Source organism: Schistocerca nitens, chromosome 9, assembly GCF_023898315.1.
Source record: "Schistocerca nitens isolate TAMUIC-IGC-003100 chromosome 9, iqSchNite1.1, whole genome shotgun sequence".
Classification (NCBI taxonomy): domain Eukaryota; kingdom Metazoa; phylum Arthropoda; class Insecta; order Orthoptera; family Acrididae; genus Schistocerca; species Schistocerca nitens.
In genome coordinates this window covers 340,093,275-340,111,261 of record NC_064622.1, presented here as the reverse complement: position 1 = coordinate 340,111,261, position 17,987 = coordinate 340,093,275, and the positions used below count along the sequence as shown (strand labels likewise).

The 17,987-nt window shown below is 40.0% G+C and overlaps 1 protein-coding gene across 1 annotated transcript in view; it reads left to right on the top strand.

Annotated features, from left to right (window-relative positions):
* Positions 1 to 17,741, top strand: part of LOC126203593 (SH3 domain-containing protein Dlish) — a 76,907-nt gene extending 59,166 nt beyond the window's left edge. The window contains exons 4-7 of the mRNA XM_049937954.1: positions 11,064 to 11,200; positions 12,511 to 12,700; positions 12,934 to 13,070; positions 17,482 to 17,741. Of these exons, the coding sequence (XP_049793911.1) occupies positions 11,064 to 11,200; positions 12,511 to 12,700; positions 12,934 to 13,070; positions 17,482 to 17,646 (629 nt within the window). The 3' untranslated portion in view covers positions 17,647 to 17,741. The remainder of the gene's footprint in view (positions 1 to 11,063; positions 11,201 to 12,510; positions 12,701 to 12,933; positions 13,071 to 17,481) is intronic.
* The last annotated feature ends 246 nt before the right edge of the window (positions 17,742 to 17,987 follow it).

The following is a 17,987-nucleotide window of genomic DNA, read 5'->3' as shown; positions in this document are numbered from 1 at the left end:
TATATGCAGACACAGGCAGACATGTGTAAAGACAAAGAGGTTGAGCAGAGATGTCAGTCGAAGCGGAAGTCCAGAGGCAAAGATGTTATTGAATGACAAGTGATGTACAAGGGGCGGCAACTTGAAATTAGCGGTGGTTGAGGCCTGGTGGGTAACAGGAAGAGAGGATATATTGAATGGCAAGTTCCCATCTTGGAGTTCTGATAGGTTGGTGTCAGTGGGAAGTATCCAGATAACCCGGACGGTGTAACACTGTGCCAAGATGTGCTGGCCGTGCAACGAGGCATGTTTAGCCACAGGGTGATCCTCATTACCAACAAACACTGTCTGCCAGTGTCCGTTCATGTGAATGGACAGTTTGTTGGTGGTCATTCCCACATAGAAGGCTTCACAGTGTAGGCAGGTCAGTTGGTAAATCACGTGGGTGCTTTCACACGTGGATCTGCCTTTGATTGTGTACACCTTCCGGGTTACAGGACTGGAGTAGGTGGTGGTGGGAGGGTGCATGGGACAGGTTTTACACTGGGGGCTGTTACAAGGGTAGGAGCCAGAGGGTAGGGAAGGTGGTTTGGGGATTTCATAGGGATGAACCAAGAGGTTACGAAGGTTAGGTGGACGGCGGAAAGACACTCTTGGTGGAGTGGGGAGGATTTCATGAAGGATGGATCTCATTTCAGGGCAGGATTTGAGGAAGTCGTATCCCTGCTGAAGAGCCACATTCAGAGTCTGATCCAGTCCCGGAAAGTATCCTGTCACAAGTGGGGCACTTTTGGGGTGCTTCTGTGAGAGGTTCTGGGTTTGAGGGGATGAGGAAGTGGCTCTGGTTATTTGCTTCTGTACCAGGTCGTATAAAATAAAAAAATAAAAAATAAAATAAAATATTGGTTATTGTATATATATGATAGTGATTGGTTGTAATTAATATTTGCTTATCTGGAACATGGACGTTTAATTATTTGGTATCAGACGCTTGACAATGGCTTTTTCGTAAATGCAATGTTATTCGTAGTTGACTGTGAAATAAGACTCAAATAATTGGACTTCATATTTAAATCGTTTCCAAAGACTGCTGCGGTAGGTGCGGACTGAAAATCTCAATATTAGAATAATTTGCCAGCCATGTCAATACGTCGTACAGAGGTGACTGTCTACTAAACATAAAAAAGTTTACACAGTTAGTTAAATCAGATATATTCAACGAATAAGCCTACAGTTAAATAATTCAACTTACTTTCATAAATATAGAATCTTTACAGAGTCGAGTGCCTAGTGAGATTGCAACTCACAGTGTTCTTATATAACATCAAATATAGCGGTGTACCAGTTAATAAAATATACGTGCTTCCTGCCCCAGCTATTCTACAAGACCTACTTCTTCTTAACGAAACATAAGAGTGTCGTAATTGTATTTTGTTTTATCAGCGGCATAGTGCTGCAGTTCTGTGCCATAGGCTTTATTTATTTGTCAGAGATTAATTATTTAATTAAGATTTCGTGTTTCCGAGGAAACTCACGCACGGCATGCAAATGTGCCTTTGTAGTCGGGAGGGTAGTTGCGGGATGCGAAAGCTGTTTTCAGGTTGTTGGTGTAATGGTTCAGGGATTCAGGACTGGAGCAGATTCGTTTGCCACGAAGACCTAAGCTGTAGGGAAGGGGCCGTTTGATATGAAATGGGTGGCAGCTGTCATAATGGAGGTACTGTTGCTTGTTGGTGGGTTTGATGTGGACGGATGTGTGAAGCTGGCCATTGGACAGATGGAGGTCAACATCGAGGAAAGTGGCATGGGATTTGGAGTAGGACCAGGTGAATCTGATGGAACCAAAGGAGTTGAGGTTGGAGAGGAAATTCTGGAGTTCTTCTTCACTGTGAGTCCAGATCATGAAGATGTCGTCAATAAATCTGTACCAAACTTTGGGTTGGCAGGCTTCGGTAACCAAGAAGGCCTCCATAAATAGGTTGGCATACGAGGGGGCCATCCTGGTACTCATGGCTGTTCCCTTTAATTGTTGGTATGTCTGGCCTTCAAAAGTGAAGAAGTTGTGGGTTAGGATGAAGCTAGCTAAGGTAATGAGGAAAGAGGTTTTAGGTAGGGTAGCAGGTGATCGGCATTAAAGAAGTGCTCCATCGCAGCAAGGCCCTGGACTTGCGGGATATTTGTGTATAAGGAAGTGGCATCAATGGTTACAAGGATGGTTTCCGGGGGTAACAGATTGGGTAAGGATTCCAGGTGGTCGAGAAAGTGGTTGGTGTCTTTGATGAAGGATGGGAGACTGCATCTAATGGATTGAAGGTGTTGATCTACGTAGGCAGAGATACGTTCTGTGGGGGCTTGGTAACCAGCTACAATGGGGCGGCCAGGATGATTGGGTTTGTGAATTTTAGGAAGTAGGTAGAAGGTAGGGGTGCGGGGTGTTGGTGGGGTCAGGAGGTTGATGGAGTCAGGTGAAAGGTTTTGTAGGGGGCCTAAGATTCTGAGGATTCCTTGAAGCTCCGCCTGGACATCAGGAATGGGATTACCTTGGCAAACTTTGTATGTAGTGTTGTATGAAAGCTGACGCAGTCCCTCAGCCACATACTCCCGACGATCAAGTACCACGGTCATGGAACCCTTGTCAGCCAGGAGAATGGCAACGGATCGGTCGGCCTTCAGATCATGGATAGCCTGGGCTTCAGCTGTGGTGATGTTGGGAGTAGGATTAAGGTTTTTCAAGAAGGATTGAGAGGCAAGGCTGGAAGTGAGAAATTCCTGGAAGGTTTGGAGAGGGTGATTTTGAGGAAGGGGAGGTGGGTCCCGCTGTGATGGAGGACGGAACTGTTCCAGGCAGGGTTCAATTTGGATGGTGTATTGGGGAGTTGGATCATTAGGAGTAGGATTAGGATTATTTTTCTTCGTGGCAAAGTGATATTTCCAGCAGAGAGTACGAGTGTAGGACAGTAAATCTTTGGTGAGGGCTGTTTGGTTGAATCTGGGAGTAGGGCTGAAGGTGAGGCCTTTGGATAGGACAGAGGTTTCGGATTGGGAGAGAGGTTTGGAGGAAAGGTTAACTACTGAATTGGGGTGTTGTGGTTCCAGATTGTGTTGATTAGAATTTTGAGGTTTTGGGGTGAGTGGAGCTGGAAGTGGGAGATTGAGTAGGTGGGAGAGACTGGGTCTGTGTGCAATGAGAGGAGGTTGAGGCTTCTTGGAAAGGTTGTGGAGGGTGAGTTACCTTTCCGGAGGTGGGAAACCAGGAGATTGGATAGTTTTTTGAGGTGGAGGGTGGCATGCTGTTCTAATTTGCGGTTGGCCTGTAGGAGGATGCTCTGAACAACTGGTGTGAATGTGGGAGAGGAAAGATTCAGGACTTTTATTAGGGATAGGAGTTGACAGGTGTGTTCATTGGCTGAGTTGATGTGTAGGTCAAGGATTAGGTGGGTGAGGGCTATGGATTGTTCAGTTTGGAACTGGTATAGGGCCTGATGGAAAGAAGGGTTACAGCCAGAGATGGGAACTTTAAGTGTGAGGCCTTTGGGGATAATGCCAAATGTCAGACAAGCCTGAGTAAATAAAATATGAGAGCGTAATCTGGCTAGGGCGAAGGCATGTTTGCGGAGGGAATGTAAATAAAACTTAATGGGGTCGTTGTGGGGATGTTGTGAGGGTGACATGGTATCAGAAGGTGGAAAGTGTAACATGAGGGTGAAATGAAAATAAAGATGTATGGGGAGAGATAAAGGTGAACTAGAAAGCAACTGGAGATCTGGTGTGAAAAAGTCAAAAAAATGTTGGATAAAGCTGAGCTATGTTGATCCTGTGGTGAACTTAGGTTGGTAAACAACGAGGTGCACAAAGGTTAGGTGGTTGTGTTGCCTCCAAAACACGTTAAAGGTTGGAGAAATTCGGGAAAATTTCGAAAAAACTGCGTGTAAATGTATTAAAAGGAGTGGTTTTGTGGTGGCAGATTATGAAAATGAGGCTAACAACTGTCTGGCGAAGAAATAATGACATTAAAGCCTGTGGGAAGCGGTTAAAAAATGATCGGTGATGTGGGAAAACGGAAATGGAAATAAAGCGAAAGTTGTTAGAACTAGCCGAAATGGTTGATTAATAGGTGAAAAGAACTGTTGGTAAACTGGGAACGGTGGATTTTGTAGCAGCAGTAGTGTTGAAAGCGGAAAAATTTTTTTGGTTATGGTTTGGAAGTAAGTTACGTATTATTGAGTATATATAGGCAGGATAAAATTGTTGGTAGATTACGGTAAAAAGGGGGAACGTGAATACAAAGTGAAACTACTTGCATAAACAAAAAGAGAAAGTAAGATGACAGAAAAGATTTCGAAATGCAACAGTGACAATAACAAACGTAATTGTTGGGTTCAAATTAATGATATGAATATAATAGAGGGAAACATTCCACGTGAGAAAAAATATATGTAAAAACACAGATGCTGTAACTTACCAAACGAAAGCGTTGGTATGTTGATAGAGACGAAAAACACATGTACACACACACAAATTTCAAGCTTTCGCAACTCAAGATTGCTTCATCAGGAAAGAGGAAAGGAGAGGGAAAGACGAATGGATATGGGTTTTAAGGGAGAGGGTAAACACACACGTGATGGATTGTACAGCTGCTTCTTGTCCAGTGGTAACTTTGAATTTCATTCTGAACTACAAATATGTAGTTTTCAGCAAAGTCTGTTTACAGAATTGCTTTTTCTGGGGTTAGAATATTTTTTTTAATTTCTCCAATGATTTTTGACTGACACTTGGATATAAATGAGTGTGGTTTAAGTGCCTGTAATTTTGTTCGCAACAAGTCTATGTTTTCACCAACAGTTGCTGACTGCTTTATCAATTCTGCCCAATGATCTGTCTTTATCCACTGGCTGAACTCAATTTCATTGTCAACACCTTTGGAAGACAACTTCTGTTTAAATAATTCTGACAGTTTGTCACTACTTGGACAATTATCACAATGATTAAGCATGCATTTGTAGTTTTCGTAGTCACATACAAGAAATTTTACAAGTTCTTCATATGTTTCTTGTGTTCCGCATTCAGAAGCAGTTTTACATTTTGGTGGATCACACACACACACACACACACACACACACACACACACACACACACAATGAACGAGTGCCGGCAGCACCAGCTAACATACACCACTTCGGTCTTAGCAAACAAAATTTAGAAAGACCAAAGTTAATGTTTGGATTCTCCCATTTAAAACAAGAGTACAGCTCTCTTAAGTTGCAAAGGATGAGTCTTTTTTGCATATACACATTATTCTGAATGCTAACTTTGTCTTTTCTTGTGGTAACTTTCAAGGATATCCATCATTTTGGTAGAAATCAGTGACAATCTTTACCACGTCATTAGCAATAACTTTCCCCCATTTGTTTTAGGAATTGATAAAATATACAGTTTTGTTTTCATTTTCCTTGCTTGTCAAACCACATACTCAGTAACATTCAATTTTGACAGTAACATTCAATTTTGACATTATGTTTTCTGTTGACCAAGAGGATGGAACTAAAGTTAAAATTTGAATTTTATTTGGCACTCTTACACTAGCCACTTATTCCTTCATTAACAGTATCATAACATCAAATCTTTGGCTTTCTTAAGAATTTCGTCATCCGATTTTTCTTCTCTACGCTCATAATCTTCAATACTGCAATCTAATGTCCTGCACACTTTTCTTTCCAAAACATGCTTCACTTTTTCTAGCTTCTTTTTGCCATTTGAAGCCTTGCTGTGATTTGAAACAGAGTGACATTTTAAGGGAGAGCAGCCCAACACCAAATCATGTAAAGTTTTATTTGCACCATCAATATTTTCACTTTTTAGTACTGATTCATGAAATGTCACCTTCAGGTCATCTGCATCACTTTCATTTCTACCACTGATATCGGTTTTCTGTTCACAAATCTTACGACATGTTGCACACAGCTTTTGGACAGTTTATACACAGATTCTTTTAGCACTTAATGTTTTAAACAAAGACAAGCAAACTGATCTCAAAGATTTTTTAACAGTTTGTCTGTACTTTTTGAAAAGATCACAGCAAGTTCTTTGATGACTTTCAAAAACTTTTTAGTAGTAGTATCTGTGATGTCCACATATAGTAGCACTTTCTTGATCTTGTGGAAAGCTTATATTGGATCGCAGCAATATCAAATCTCGTTGGTCTTCACTCAGCTCTTCTAGTTTTTTGAGTTTTTACTAAGGTATAGGTTGTCAAATGACATGGTGTTTTTAATAATTTTCCAACAGTGCATGAATTTTCATTTTCCATTGCAATTAACTGAGCACAGATTCATGTTTTAAAGTGGAATGATACGGCCGCACCACAAACAGATGTGACCTATCTCACAGAAAGACAAAGAGCAGCTGAGGCCAGATGGACTAATTGTTGCATGCCAGTTATTTTCAACAGTGAATTTCCATAATTGTTGCATTGTTTTCATGCCTATAAAGGTTTCAAACAAGCTACTACTGTCTAAGAACACCTTTTTATTACTGTGAACATGTGATTGACTGAAAACACAAACCATATATATTGTAGGCTTTAAAAAACTGCTGAAGAAGTCAAATGAAAGGAAATAAATTTTCGTACTTAAAGTTAACTTGGCTGCCTAGAATGAGTTATACTTAAATATGCTAATTTGACACCTTTGCATCTGAGGTAGTGACAGTGAGTGCATGAACTAACTTAAAATGATCACAGCAAAAAGTATTTTGATTTCAGATGTGTGTGTCAATTTGCAGTAGATGTATTAATTTTTTTATTTTATTAGGAAGCTTACAATCTAGGGGATTATTTAAGACCAAAACCAGGTTCCCAGCAGGTTGGAGAAATGTGATATAAGCATTTTCCCACACCCTCACAATTTTTCTGAAATTGAAAATTGACGCACATTAATATTTTTAAAACATTTTCTTTGTGACTTTACTGCTTCAACTACTAGATATCTGTTAACTATATGCCTTACTTAACATCTGAAAAAAATTCCAAATTTGAAGCTTAACAAACACCAGAGTTATGGGCATTTATGTAGATAAGTACCATTTTGCATTGAATTCTTGCAGAGTCCAGTTATCAGAATATCGTTACATTTAAAATTTCATATAAAATAAAGTTGTAGTCTGACACTGAAAAGGTTTTTCAGAAGTTCCCATGTTAAGTATAAGCAAATGTGCAAAGTTTTGTAAAAATCTGAGATAGAGGGTTACAAATACATGAATTATTGCATTTTTTGGCGTGGAATGACCCTTAATTATATGAGTTAGTAACCCCCTTGGGAAGAAGTTCGAGAAAATTGTTGTGCTGTTTAGCACTTCAGAGGTGTCATACCTTCTGCTCAGAGTTGTGCGAAAAGTCAAACTTAATGAGGTGTTTTTGATATGAACTATCCACATAATACTGTCAGACATATAAGAAGTGATTAAAAAGTTTGTCTGAAGGCCATACAGTTCAGAATGGGTGTGCCAACTGCATTGATGCAATAATATCACTGATGCACCACTTGAAGATACCTGAATGGTAAAACACTGTGTCCTGCTGCGTGAAGTCTGTAACTTATTGCTGCATATCCTCTTCTGACAGGAATTGTTGACACTTAAAACCCTTTTCAGGGGAATGAAGGTATAATAACCGCATAGGGAGAAATCAGGATTATAAGGCAGGTGCTCGAGTGTCTTAACTTGCTCATGACGGACGAGACACCTCCCAAATGGAATCGTGACCAGCATGGAAGTTGCCGCATCATCCCACAACAGTGATTTACGACAGACATTGTGCGCCATTCACATTCTCCATTTCACGATGGATGTCTACCGATATTTGTACTTCGGCAGCCAAGAAAAGAATAACAGCATGTTTGTATTTTATGGATGCATTGGTAATAACGTTGCCATAGTTCATGTTTCCACATTTACTGCATGCACGTCAGAAAGACATGAATATCACACAAATCCCTTGCCCACATTTTGGCACTTACCAGCATTGGAGTCGTGCTATGTTGCATAAATGCTGCAAAAATGCCATCAAATGGAAACTTTTTGACCACCTCTTATATATTGGTGGGGCTTCCTTTTTCATTGTGCTACATGAAATAACTGTGGGTCCTTTTGTTAGTTGTTAGTTCTTTGTGAAAAAGTATATAATTTGCATTATATTACAAGTTACAGCATGACGGAAAAATATACCACACCATGCTCTCAGTTAGTTGCCCAGGAATCTCAGAACTCCAATGTCTTATTATTACGTGGGTTTGTGTGTCCCAGTAAAAGCAGCTATGCTGCACTAGAAGAAAAAAGAATATTTGAGAATCAGCCTCTCCATTACGTGCAGACTGCAATACCAACTGCAGTATGGACATTGTACAACAGTGTAAGGTTTCAGTTTCAGTTAGTGCATAGATCTATAAACAGATGCTACTGACATAGTAGTCTGAAGCGATAAGGGCACAACAGTTTTCTCAGACTTATTTGTGAGGTTACTCTTAACTCATCTACTTTGGCTTAAACTGAATCTGACACAAGCAGAGGAACAGGCCACAATGTATGCAGCTATTAGAGCCTGCCTCCCCAAATACTAATTTCTGTGCAATGTAGGACACAGTGCTTGTAATGTATATGAAACACACTAAACTTGCTATAGTGGGATGCCAAAAATTTGCATCTATTTTAGTTATAGTTAGCATCTATTTTTGGCAAAATAGTCAGTCAAAGCAATGGAAAAGGATGTGCTTTTGTTTTCAAGTCCTGGGTGGTAAGTGATAAGGAGAGTACTGTTTAGTCACTGGCTCATAGGGGTGATGAATTCATTTGTAGTCTGGGAATAAATAGACTGACAAATCTGTTTTAGCACTGTGTAGGCAGGATATTGTCTGCCTGTATATGATCTTTAGCAAGATTACTTAAATTTTGGATAACTCTTTCTTTCCACAGTAAATGAGGCACGCATGGATCCAAGGCCGTAGCAGGACATATTGTGTAAAGGGCCTCTGATTAAAAGACCATGATTCACAATATGTTAAATTTATCATCCTTTCTGTGTTCTAATGCTCTACAACTCTTCTATTTGAGCAGTATTGAGCTATCTTCAAATAGATGTTATATCCTGTACTGTGTTGGATTTTCCAGTAATTGAAAACAACGAATGATAGGTGCGAGGCAGAAGTGTGTGTCAGTTATCAGAACAGGAGAACCAGATCATGTTTGAAGTACAGTAGGAAGAAAGGAAGCTAACATCCACCCTTGGTTTTGAGACTTCACCTGGTTTGGAACCTTCCAAAAAGTTTTACTTAAAATAGGTTAATCTTTTAAATGGCCAGTTGAGAAGTCTATCAAGGTGTTTGATTTTCATCATCTGTGCATAACTGTATATGCCTACATTTACTCAGTGCTGAATATGTGTACTAGACAGAGCCGCAATAAATACATCATTGAATGTGTTAAACAGTGGAAAATCTAGGACGGGATAATGACAATATCGTGGAAAGGATTGATTGCTACTCGCTATATAGTGGAGATGTTGAGTCACTGACAGGCACAACAAAAAGAACGCTGAGCATGTAAGCTTTCGCCCAAAAGGCCTTCTTCTGAATTTGGCGACATAAACACACAAATTCGTACAAACACAACTCGCACCCACATGACCACTGCCTCTGGTTGCCAAGGCCAGACTCCTAGCAACAGTGCATAATGGGAGAAGCACTCAGGAGTGGTGGTGGTAAGGAGGAGGTTGGTTGGGGAGGGAGATGGATAGCATGGTCAGGGTGCTGCTTTTGGTAGCATACAGGGATGAGATGGGCAGAGAGTAGGGCAGCTAGGTGCAGTCAAGAGGTTAGACGGCACGCAGAGGGCAGGCAGCAAGGGAGTACGGAAAAGGAGAGAGGTAAGAAGGCTGCATATGCATTGATGGAATAGGAGACTGTGTAGTGCTGGAATGGAAAAGGGAAGGGAATTTGGTAGGAGGACAGTAGCTAACAAAAGTTGATGTCAGGAGAATTTGGGAATGGAGGATATATTGCAGAGAGAGATTCCATCTGTGCAATTCAGAAAAGCTGGTGTTGGTACAAAGGAGCCAGGCGGCACAGGCAGTCATGGAAATGAAGAACAATGTTCGGAAACATGCTCAGCAACTGGATGGTCCAGCTGTTTCTTGACCACAGTTTGCTGGTGGCCATTTATGTTGTCATGCCTATATAGAATGCAGCACAGTAGTTGCAGCTTAGCTTGTAGATCATATGACTGCTTCCATAGGTTGCCCTACCTCTGATGGGATATGTTATGCTTGTGACCGGACTGAAGTAGGTAGATGGTGGTGATGGGAAGATGTGTGGGACAGGTATTGTAACTCGTTCTATTACAAGTATATGAGCCATGAGGCAAGGAGTTAGGAGCAGGGGTTGTTTAGGGATGGATGAAGATCTTGTGTAGGTTCAGTGGGCGGTGAAGTATCACAGTGGGAAGGATATTAGGTAGGACATTCCTCATTTCAAGTCATGACAAGAGATAGAATGCTGGTGGAGAACGAGAGTCACCCACTTGTTCTTTTCCCTTTTCCCACTCCAGCACTACACAGTCTCCTATTCCACCAGTGCACTCATAGTCTTTTTACTTCCCTCCTTTCCTACAACCACCCCCTGCCTGCCCTCCATCTAATCTCCCAACTGTGCCTAGCTGCCCTAGCCTCTCCCCATTTTGTCCCCGTCCCCTCCCCCTTCTTGCCCCAGCCTCATCCTTACCCCCACGACCCAGGTTTCTTCTTCCATCATGTGCTGTTGCTTGTAGTCCAGCATTGGCAACAATAGACAGTGGTCATCATGTGTTTGTGAGTTGCTGTTGCGTGAATTTGTATGCGTATGTCCTTTCATTCAAAAGAAGGCTTTTTGGCCAAAAGCTTATGTTTTTAGCATTCCCTTGTTGTGCCTGTCTGTGATGTAGTGTCACCACTATATGGTGTAGCAATCTATCCTTCTGTGCCCCCCTCCCCCCAAATTGTCTTCTACCTTTATATGTGATGAAAGTTGGTCATGAATTTCTGATGTGATGTACCATTATAGGTGCTGACATTTCAGACTGCGAGAGTTACGGGAACAAAAAAAATACAGGTGCTACACAGCAGCTTAATATAACAAGCTCTCAAGCTTCACTGCATAGTGTCTCTTCATCACAACCAGATGTGCATCCATTTTTTAAGGTATGTGTATTAACAATACTTCACAATTGACTTAGACAAACACATTTTTTACTTGCCAGTAATTGTAAAATATACATACAGAAGACACATGCAAATTCTCAGTGTTGTTCTAAGGAGCTGTGATTTATCATTTGTTTGGGTATTTTCATCTTGTAGTCTGCCAAAATACCCAATAATAATTTGCATTGAAGGTATTCAGTGTCGTTCTTGAGACTCCCTGGCAGGTTAAAACTGTGAGCCAGACTGGAACTTGAATTTGGGATCTTTGCCTTTTGCAGACAGATGTTCTAGAGCACTTACCTGCAACAGGCAAAGGTCTCAGGTTCGAGTCCCGGATCTGCCACACAGTTTTAGTGTGTCAGTAAGTTTCAAATCGGTGCATGCTCTGCTGCAGAATGAAAATGTACTCAAGAATATTATTATTGGCATCCCTGCTGCAGAAAATATCAACAGAATTGCACATGACTTACTAACCAAAGAAATGTACTTGCAGTGGACTGTATAAAAATATCTCTAGTTAATAATTTACTTTACACTCCATATTAACCCTAAATATTCTGATTCACAGCAGAATTTATTACTTTCATTTGAAAACATGCATTTGATTGCAAGTTATAATGCTAGTGCAGTTTTAACTATAGCTTCTGCTGTTTATAATGGTATGGTATGTTTTATTTTTGGTTAAGCTTCCACATCTTTTATGTAGTACTGTGTGAGGAGTTTTCTTAGTGATCAACCAAATCTCAAACAGAACTGGAAAACTACATCAATATTGAATGTTCAAAGTAAGTGAAAATAAATGAAATGGTTTGACTGTAAAATAACTTAAGTTGAAATGTGATTCTTTTAGGGAGTGAAGTTTTATCAGTTAATGAAGTGGCCCTCTTAGAGAGGGAGAAAGAAAGAAAGAAAGAGACACGTAGGACATGCAACTTACTGCACAGCAAAGAAAACAGATAATGCCCCCAGCTTTCGGACCTAGAGTTCCTTTTTCATGTAGGAAAGGACTTGGGGTATTCTGGAAGGTGGAGGAAGAGAATAGATATCCCAAGCTAAATGTGGCCCATCCTGTACAAGATTTTTTGCAGAAAAATTAGTAAGAGTATGTGTGTGTAAGAGAGAGATTGGGGAAAGGGGGGGGGGGGGGGGCACACACATGCACATACGGTTTCACATGTGCATATTCACTTCCTTTCCTTAATGTTGTGTGCCTACTTGTTTATTACTGCTGATATATTTTACATTTACTGTGGATAAAATAAGTGTCTTAACTTTGCTAATGAGACTGTGTAATGAATATGTTCATGCAGGATCCATCTGGCAGATATATTGTGCTCTATACGTTCATAGCACGAGATGAAAATGATGTTAGTGTGGAACGTGGGGAATTCGTGACCGTTTTAAATCGAGAGGATCCTGATTGGTACTGGATAGTCCGGAGCGATGGACAGGAAGGTTTTGTGCCTAGTGGGTTTGTCTATCCAGCCCACATAGTGCAAGGTGAGCTTTCTTTTAAAGGTATTCGTCAACATTCTGTTAGTAACATAAGCTCTCAATGTCAGTAGACTGCAATTTCTTGCATGTTTTGCCCCTCTGTTGCCATGCAGAACCATTTTTTACATGTCTCTTGTAACTTGGAACTGTTTTTAACTGCTCAGTAGAACTGAACCTAATTGTAAATGAAGACTGGTGCAATGTATAATAACTTGGTTGTTTTCCTACTCTTCTTGCAGGGCATCTGAATCAGAGTAATAATCAAAATGTGAACAACAATTTTGCATCACAAAGCAATGCACATCTACTCGCATCACAGTCAAATGATGACTTACGTTATCATGGGACCGAACTTGTAATGCTTTACGACTACAAGGTTAGTAGTAGCATGGAAAGTGCTGTAAGTGTGGAGAATGTGTGAATGTTTTAATTATATGCATATGTATATAATATTATGCTGAGTTGATAAACAGTTCACCTCACTGATTTTTCAATAGCTAAAAACTTTCTTAAATAAAAGATTCTTCTGGTTTTTAGTAAGTTGAATCTAATATGACAACGAAAAAGCTACATGACCCACCAATTTCACAATAATTAAAAAATGCATTATATAGTGATTTCATAGATATGTGTGTCTTATACTGTTTAGAATATTTCTTATGTGAATGGGTTAATAGGGCAAGGTATCAACGTAGCTCCAGAATAAACTGGCCTGCAACAAAGTCTTTGAACCCTAGAGATCAGAATGTTTCATGTAAGAACCTCCTGGGAGGAGTGGGGGAAATCTGTTACCATCTTCAGTTGTTAAGTTGTACCTGATGAAACAATTTATTGAAAGACATATCTAAACATGGAGTATATTTCAAATATCTCTGCAAAAAGTCTTGCATGTATCAGAATCAAATGAAAAGAAGGTGTGTTGGGCTTCACATTTGAAAAATCTTGGCTTTGAATGGAAAATGACAATGAATGAGATGTTTGTGGGTATTATTTATGAAGATTGTTACTGAGTTCTCAGGCAACAATAGGATCCACATTATATTTCTGTGTTAACCAGTGTTCAACAAGTAAGTTGAACAGTCAGTTAGTACACCAAGATGTACAACATACAGTTCGTGAGAGAAGAAGCTGTATTAGATGTGTTAAGAGGAAGAGAGAAAGCAAATATGAGCCAGTGGGCAGACAATTGCTATGCCCAAAAAACCATGAGTTTAACATTAGCCTAACAAAAAATTACCTCAAAATATTTCTTCCTTGGCCTATGTTATGTGAAAAATTCTATTTCGTTTAACTACTGTACCAGGGTGTATATGACCCGGGACAACGGGGAGATCCGGGAAAAACCCGGGAATTTTTTCATCCGGGAGAAACCTGGGAATTTCTTCGAATTCCAGGAATTTCCATTGTTTTCTTGATTTCTGAATGAATCATAAGTTGATTTTTGAATGCGTGCTTAATGTACGTGATGTCTGTCAGGGGAGTTCTCGTCATATCTAGAAATAAACTTTCCTACATACAAAAGGGGCGGGGCTATGCGAGCTGAGCGGAATAAAGCCGATCGGATGAATGCCACTCGCTGTCTGATTACGTGGTTGATTGGGTTTGCGTATGATCAGCGTTGTTATATTTACTAGCGAAATCCATAGATTCAGACTACCAGAGTGGAAATAAACGACTAACAGGAATAACAGGTAAGAAAGATTAAGTATTATCTTCTCAGTGTATCCAAGAAAATGAAATTTTGACAGAAAATTTTTGGCCAGATCGCTGCACTAGTAAGGGCCAGTTGTACAGTCCCAGACTAGTTCTGTTCTGGAAGCAGTGCGGAAAATGTGTTCTATAAACATTTAACAAAGCCTATCCGGAAGATAATCGCAGGATAACGAAACTGATGATTCTGACAGGTTTAGTGAAGCTAACCGGCGAATAAGTTTTGTCAATGGCAGGAATAGTTACAGAATTAGTGATAAGATTGTTTGTTAGAATGAGGAAGGAGAAGAAACAGGGACATCACACAAATTATGGAAGAATATCACAATTCCAAATTTATATAAAATTTTGTACTACTGCTTTTCTATCTCATGCTTGAGAAACTGGAGCGTATGAATGAAATGTGAAACTATTTTCTAACATAAAGCCTTTTGCTCGCAGTAGGCCTAAAAGTCATTTGATAGTGGTACTTTGTGAATTATATTCTGTCATGTTATAAAAATGACCTTTTGTGTCAAAACAGTCTCATTTATTTGGTGTGTGTTAAAATTGCTGCAAGGCCTATTTTGTTTTATCGAGCAGACAGTGACAATATAGACGTAATCAGTTCGAGAAACCACACCAGTCTTGGGTGCTAGTTGTATTAACAGCTTTTTCAGTATTAGACAACGACATTTTGTTTTTTAATGTGGAAAACGTTTGACGAACTTTGATGTGGTAATAGATTCTTTCACAGAAAGGAAAGCACACCGTGTAAAGCTGTAGCACGATTAGAGAGAAAAAAATGCTAGGAGCTAAGGATTGAAGAAATTTGTACTGTCTTGCTTGTCTCTTCTTTACTGGTTTTATGTACCCTACATTTAATTTTATGCAAGTTATTGTTCAAAATGTTCAAATGTGTGTGAAATCTTATGGGACTTAACTGCTAAGGTCATCAGTCCCTAAGCTTACACACCACTTAACCTAAATAATCCTAAGGACAAACACACAAACCCATGCCCGAGGGAGGCCTCGAACCTCAGCCGGGACCAGCACCTTAGACCGCTTGGCTAATCCCGCGCGGCTGCAAGTTATTAGCTAATAGGCAATAAAGAGTGAAAATTTTCCGAAGAGCTCTTGTTCTCATGATTACAAGTAATCCCATCCAATATTAATTGTGAGCTGCTTCTTCTTCCTATTTTTTTTTTTTTTAAAGAGAAAGAGAGAGAGAGAGGGGGGGGGGGGGCAGGATGTCACACGAGCCGAGTGGAAGCAGGAGAGGCACCACAGCACATTTTAATTTCCACTGTCCTGTATATAGTTTGATGGCATCCATTGCAAAATATACAAGTTACAATTCCACAGAGCAAAATACAGTGACGTGCGATTGTTTTCTAAAGTGCCGGAAATTCTACGCCCGCGTATAAAACCATAACCATTCAAAAGATTGATAAGTTTTACAGTTCGGAGGGAAAATATACAGTCACTTAAGACGGAAAAGTGTGTTTTCACCCAGGAGAAAGTGTACTTTCAGTCTGGAAATCCGGGACTTTTTTCATTGTCTGCCTATACACCCTGTGTACCTTTTTGTGATATGTATTATTTCGATTGGCTTGAAATTATTTGAACTGCAAGAAACACAATATTTGCTGTGTTCATCCTGAATCTGTAACACAGCAGTGTTTGAACATACTAAGTATAAGTAATGGTAGCACCTCTCTGTTGAATCCAAGGGACTATCTGCCTGAGATGTATATTGTTACCTCCACACTCATACTACAAACAGTGAAGAGAACCTAGTCCATTGAGTTGGGTTCCCATTCCATGTATCCATTAGCTCGGCTTTTTTGTGTATCACAGTGCTGAGAAGTTTGTTCTGTTCATAATGAACATGTTTACAATCTTTCTTGCCATAAAGTGACACTGCCTGTATGGTCCAAGCTTGAAGTGATCCTTCGAGACACGTAGACAGACTGAACGCAAATCACATTGTCTGAGTCACAATTGGAGACACAGGGTACTCTACTGAAATGAACAGAAAATTTATCTTTATGCAGGTAGTTGTATGTTGTGATTTCCTGTATTGAGACCGAAGTATCTGGTAAACCCCCCATCACATAAATTCTGCGTTAAAGCTTTCTGACAGATTAATGCAGTGTGCTGGACTGGAACTGGTGTCTGGGACCCTTGCCTTTTGTAGACAAATGCTCTACCAGCTGAGATATCAAAGCATGACTCACGCATGACCTGCTCTCTCAGCTCCACTTCCACTGGTACCCCATCTCCTACATTTTGAAGTGGAGCTATGAGGACAGGTTGTGAGCCCTCCTTGGATAGGTCAGTCGGTAGTACTAATGCTGTACACCTCATTCAGAACTATTTCTCATACATTGTTTTATCTTTTGGAGTTGGATAGCCGTAACTGTAATTCACTACTTTTTAATAAAGACAATATGTGTTATCTACCTCTTCCTCCGTGAGCACACATTGTGTGTGTCTGTCAAAAATAAAGTTTTCCATGGATGTTGCCTAGACAACTTTACTATAGTACAAGTCACGTAAAAAGGCACATCTGCACAGGCAGAGAGAGTAATAAACGACTGTGGATTGGATGAGATTTGGTTATGCATGGTGACAGAGGGGTGATACAGTTTTTATGCTGTGAAATCTTAGAAAGTTTACTACACACAGCAATGAATGAAATTAAATCATCACTGAAGTACGCCATCATTGACTGCTATTCACGACAAGGTGGTTTTAGGAAGACTGCCTTATTTGGTGTGTGGGATTAGTAGAGGGGACAGCCAAAATGTTTCAAAACTGGAGTGCCATCCAATGTGACACATGTTATAGCTTTTCCTGTTGTTGTGCCGGCAATGTTATTTGAGACAAATAAAAGCTTAATGGTGTCTTGATGTGCAACATCTTTTCTCTTAACTGTTTTACCTGTGTGTTCAAAAACATCAGCCGTTAAATTGCAGTTGTGTAGCAAATGCATTGTACTTCCAGAAATGCACCCATGCACTTATTTCTGCATTTATTAATAAACAAAAAACATTGTCAGTATTCTCATAACTTATGTTCTGATTTTTTTTTAGGCTCAAGCTCCTGATGACTTATCAGTTCGACGTGGTGATTGGATATATGCAGACCTCAATAATCAGACAGTGGATGGTTGGCTGTGGGCATATGCTCCAAAAACTCGCAAGTACGGTTTCATACCGAAAGCATATGCTCGACCACCAGCTATGACAAGTCTATAGAAAGAATGGTCTACAAAGAAGTTTTACTCCAGCTGCCATTAAATTTATTTTGTTTGTGTGTGTGTGTGTGTGTGTGTGTGTGTGTGAGAGAGAGAGAGGGGGGGGGGGGGGAGGTCTTGTTAGGAATATGATGATATACAGTTTTCACCTCACTGCTGTCTTCTCATATAATTCCACTTTTTTTATCACAATTTTGTGGTTAATGTATCTTGCCATAATCTTACACTTAGTAACATTTCCATTGCTGTCACTGTAAAAGTGATAGTCTATGGAGGAATGTTCTGATTTTTTTGTCTGTGTTTTGCTGTGCAAAGTATGAGGCTTCAAAGTAAACTCTGTAC